The sequence below is a fragment of the Pinus tabuliformis genome, chromosome 6 (assembly GCF_031772625.1).
Source record: "Pinus tabuliformis cultivar Carrire ecotype Pingquan chromosome 6, CPIR1, whole genome shotgun sequence".
NCBI classification, from domain to species: Eukaryota; Viridiplantae; Streptophyta; class Pinopsida; order Pinales; family Pinaceae; genus Pinus; species Pinus tabuliformis.
In genome coordinates, this window is record NC_142292.1 from 176845301 (window position 1) to 176850242 (window position 4942).

The 4942-nt window shown below is 32.3% G+C and overlaps 1 protein-coding gene across 1 annotated transcript; it reads left to right on the forward strand.

Moving 5' to 3' along the window:
* The first annotated feature begins 377 nt into the window (after positions 1 to 377).
* LOC149258059 (germin-like protein 8-2) lies at positions 378 to 1204 on the forward strand. Its single transcript, XM_089398882.1, has 2 exons — positions 378 to 507; positions 663 to 1204. Exons 1-2 carry the CDS (start codon positions 378 to 380, stop codon positions 1202 to 1204), a joined length of 672 nt encoding a protein of 223 aa, XP_089255008.1.
* Positions 1205 to 4942: the final 3738 nt, after the last annotated feature.

Genomic DNA, 4942 nt, shown 5'->3' on the forward strand with positions numbered 1-4942 from the left:
AACCAGAACACCGACACTGTCTTATATTCTAATTTCTAACCAACCAAAACACTGACAGAGTCATATGCGACAGAGAGGGTTCCTTGATTGAGATGGTTATACATTACTTAGCTTTTTTATCTTCTAACCAAACAGAACATTCTAACCAACCAGAACACCGACACAGTAATATGCAGCAGAGAGGGTTCCGTTGGTCCACCTGCAACACTGGGTCACTATCTGTAGGGTTCCTAGGTCGATATCTTTATCGTTCGTGCACTTTCAAAAATGAATACCATCATTTACCATTGTTATAAAAGGAGCATCGCTCTCCATTCTTCATGAAATTCAGTGCATCTCTATTCATTTTTCGAAAAGAAAAATAGTGAGCTACAGCTATGGAATCCTTCCCAGTGTTAGCAGTTGCAGTACTGGTGATATTATCATATTCGAATAGTATTGCTATTGTGCGCGCAAGTGATCCAGATCCTTTACAAGACATTTGCGTTGCCGATTTGAAAAGCAAAGGTAATATAACTAATGTTATGTTGCTGATGTCCATACACGTTATGCTTGAACAGATTATGAAATGTAATTACATGTAATATAATATATATGTCTGCTGCGTTCGGGAATATGTGTCTGTATAATATAATATATATTATTTGATTTGAATTGTGCAGTTATTGTGAACGGGTTCCCATGTAAGAATGCGATGATGGTCACAGCAAATGACTTCCGTTTGACGGGCCTAGATAAACCAGGAGATACGAGTAACCAGTTGGGATTTGCCGTAACGCCAGCTTTTGTAATGCAGCTACCAGGCCTCAACACCTTGGGGATCTCCATGGTTCGGCTCGATTACGCTGCTCCTCTCGGCCTTAACCCTCCTCACACACATCCGCGGGCTACCGAAATCTTGGTGGTGATCGACGGTATTCTCTTAGTTGGGTTTGTCACCACTAACAACACTTTGTTCTCGGCAACGCTGAAGAAGGGAGACGTGTTTGTGTTCCCGCGAGGTCTTGTGCATTTCCAACAGAACATTGGCCCTGCCAACGCAGTGGCCATCTCTGCACTGAACAGCCAGAATCCAGGAACTCAGCAGGTTGCGCCGGCTTTGTTCGGAGCCTCTCCTCCTGTTTCTGTCTCTGTTCTTTCCAGAGCATTCCAGATCGATGACAAGCTCGTCGAAATTCTCCAGCACAAGTTCACATCCACGTGATCTTGATCAGATGATATCTGCATCCATCATATATTATTATTGAGTAGACTTTTTTTTCCTTCCTTCCAGTCGCTCAGTTCAATTGAGGTGGTATTTGTATAGTTAAATAAAACCAAGCTCCCGAGGTTACTCCCTGAGTGACAGAATAATATTTGTACAGTATCTGATATGTATCCTCGCCCATATCTATATAAATAAAAGGTCTGTATTTAAAATCTGAGGCCTGCGTGTCGTCCATATCTATATAAATAAAAGTTCGGTATTTGGAATCTGACACTGCGTATGATATACATGAATGACAAGATTTCGGAAGAGGTATTGGTGTTTGTTTGTATCAATTTTCAACGGTTCAGACAATAGCTGAGGAATCAAACGTCCATCATAGTCACAAATTAGAGAACAACATGCTTTTATGAAAATGCAGTGTCAAAACTAAGAGCCAGGCTCTGCCCATTGCGAACTATTACCTCGATTATAAAAAAAACGAAGTAACTGCATGATAAAAGCCTGTCTGATTTTAATGTTTCTCTTATTGTCAATATTAATTTTTTGAAAATAAAAATAAATTATTGATATTTTTATGCATAGGATTGGTTATATGAGAAAGAGACTTTAAGATTTTAAAGGTATTTTACCATTATATATTTATATTCCTTTCGTTTTTATTTTAGTTTGTATATTTATATTATTAGACAAATCTTATAGATTAAATGATTATAAGAATCAATTATAATAACCATAAAAAAATCAACAAGTTAAACCTATAGGCATTTAAGAAAATATATAGCCAGATCTATGAAGATTTTTTATTTTTAAATAACATTTGTTTTAATATTATAGGTTAATATATCATTTTTGTTATCATAATATGGGTCAATATAGAATTAATGAATATCTCATGTTTAAGAAATGTATGTTTATGTGATTTTTTTTAATTAATAAAAGAGAAAAATAGACTTAACTACTTTGGAAAAAAATTAATCTTTAATTTGTATATATATTTTAGAATATTACATGTGAACATTAAATCTCTACCATTCATATAGTAATTATTAATATTTAAATGAAAATTCTAAAACCCTTATTTCAAAATAAACATTGTGTGAGATTTTCAAATTCTTTCTATTATAAAATTTTTTGTAAAACTTATTTAATAAAAAATTATGATTAAATTTATAAATTAATTATGTTTTAGAAAAAATAATTATATTATTTAAATTATCAAAAATAGTTAAAAAATTTAATTTCTTTTTTTTATTATAAATATTTTTCATGCTGAAAAATTGTAATTAAATTTATAAAGTTATTTACATTTTATAAATATAATTTGTATTATTTTAATTATTGAAATATATATATATCTATATATATATATATATATATAGAAATTAAATTCTTATTAAATCATTTAAATTATATGCTTAAATTAATAAACACTGAAGCAATAAAATTCGTTTTATCTTGACGGCTTCCGGCCATTTTCATATTTATTTAAGCCAGCCAAAATGTAAATCTATCTTTTTAGTCAGGTTGGCTTTGACATGATTTATTGGATGGTAAATATAATTCATTCTGAAATGTAACGTAATGTCAGGTTCCATTTCACCGATGAATCTTCAACGTGTTTCTGCTATTAATTCTCATGGCCCGATCATCTCTATGTCATTTCCCAAAAATCTGTGACGACATGGTGACGAAGGTTTTCATAAATCGCTTGACATGTTTAATAAATAGATCATATGGAGTGATCAAATTTGAAGGGCCTTGCTTAATTTTTTTCGAACGACATTTATTCATCGATAAACGTTGTACATATAATTGTATTTAAATGGAAAGGAATAAATCAATTACACATTTTATTAAAACAATGGTTTAATATAAGAAACAAATGAAAATTTTATAATTTCAATAAAACTAATAAAATAGCATATTTTCATTTCATATAGAATTATTTACAAAATTATTATTTTATATAAATTGACATAATTTTAAAATAAAATTGAACTAACTTGCATCCATTTAATTTATATTTTTCAAAATTATTAAAATTTACATTAATGTTTACATCTTGGATGAAGTTATTTTCTTAAGGTTAATGATTTTCGAGTTTTCATTAGTTTCCTTATATCATAAATCACACGTTTTAGTTTAACCCATTTAAGTTATGAAGTGCACCAAGAGAGAAGAAAATTAACCTATTTAATGTGTTCAATGAAAGTCTTAATATATCATCACATTTTATCCTATTTAAGTTTCAAAAGTCTTTTTCATGTAGTTTTGTATTCCTTACCTGCAAGTTGTATCATTTTTTGTTCATAAAATTCTTTGACTCCATATTATATTTTTCAGATAGGCACATTTCCCAAAAATACTTTTCAAACTTCCTCCATGGTATCTCCTTCTTTCTAATGTTTTCAATGTTCTTGAGATCCTCCCACCATATATCAGTCTTTCATTGTAATCTAAATACAACCACCCTTGCCTTCATGTTCATAGAATAATCACACAATTTAAAGTAATTTTTCATCCCTAAGAACGATGCCTCTGCATCTTCTACTTTCTTCACTTCTTCATGAAAGATAGGAGGTTTTCCTTTTTAAAACTCTTTTTTCATGGGATTCTTTCTATTATTCCTTTCATAATGATGTCTCTTAGTTGATGTGTTTGATGAGCTGTTAGAGTTGCTTGATTCCCTTTCTAGAGTGCTAAGCAAGATTGTTCCTCCTTCTGCATGTCTTTGCCTTTTCCTTGAATGACTTCCTTATTCTATATTAGTATCTAGCATATGCTCTTGAATATCTAATGGATTATACTTGGGATTCTACATGTCATGATGGTTGAGTCCAAGTTCCTTTTGTCTCCATCTTTGCAGATCTAACAGACTTTGCAATATTACAACATTCATTCCTACTTCCTCTCTTGTTCTCTAGAAATATTCTCATTATCTTCCTTGCAACTTCTCAATTCAGGTCCTAGGTTTCTAAGAGTGTCCATCAATTGAGGAGTGCTCTCATCTTTCATCTTCGTAAATAAATCTTCTTCAAGACCCTATTGAGAACTATTTGTACCATACTACTCTGACATGTTACTCATCTTTTCTCTTTCTTGTTGTACCTTGATTGCTATCTACATGTTGTTACATACACATAGCTATTATGTAACAAAAAATGAAAAGGAAAATAAGCACCACTATCCATCACCTTGGCTTACATCGAGATGAGGGCATATTTGGTACCAAATCTTAGTTAGTACAAACATAGAGCATTGAATCAATAATTTTTTCCACAATTCATTTCTTCAATCGTAAAAACACACATTTGTAAACAAGAAGGGGACTTTGGAGTTCCAACATTAATGCCAGTGTGAGCATGTGAGACTTTCCAGGTTCGGTGCGTGAACCATGCATTGACACCACTTTATAAAACCCCCTCCCATTCCCCTTAAGCCTGTAAGGCTGAGTTAGAGGTATTACTTAGTCTTAATGTGACATCCATAGTCTTGCCTATGTGGCGCATGCCATATCACTATCTCATAGCCCCCACCAGTCCACCCCCTTATCTTTGAAATTTAACCGTTTCCCATTATAATGGATATCAACCTCACCCCCTATTCCTTGACACATCATACATAACACATAGTGATTGGACCCAATGAAATGAAGACTTGACTTCCTATTAAAGGAAAAGAGAAATTCCCATCTCATCTCCCATCAATCTCAGCCCATTATTTCCATGTTAG

What these genes read in the sequence shown, in the direction of transcription:
- LOC149258059 (XM_089398882.1), top strand. Translation starts at nt 378, where the DNA reads ATGGAATCCTTCCCAGTGTTAGCAGTTGCAGTACTGGTGATATTATCA. An exon ending in TGCCGATTTGAAAAGCAAAG is followed by an intron (nt 508 to 662) that starts GTAATATAACTA and finishes TGAATTGTGCAG; the next exon opens with TTATTGTGAACGGGTTCCCA.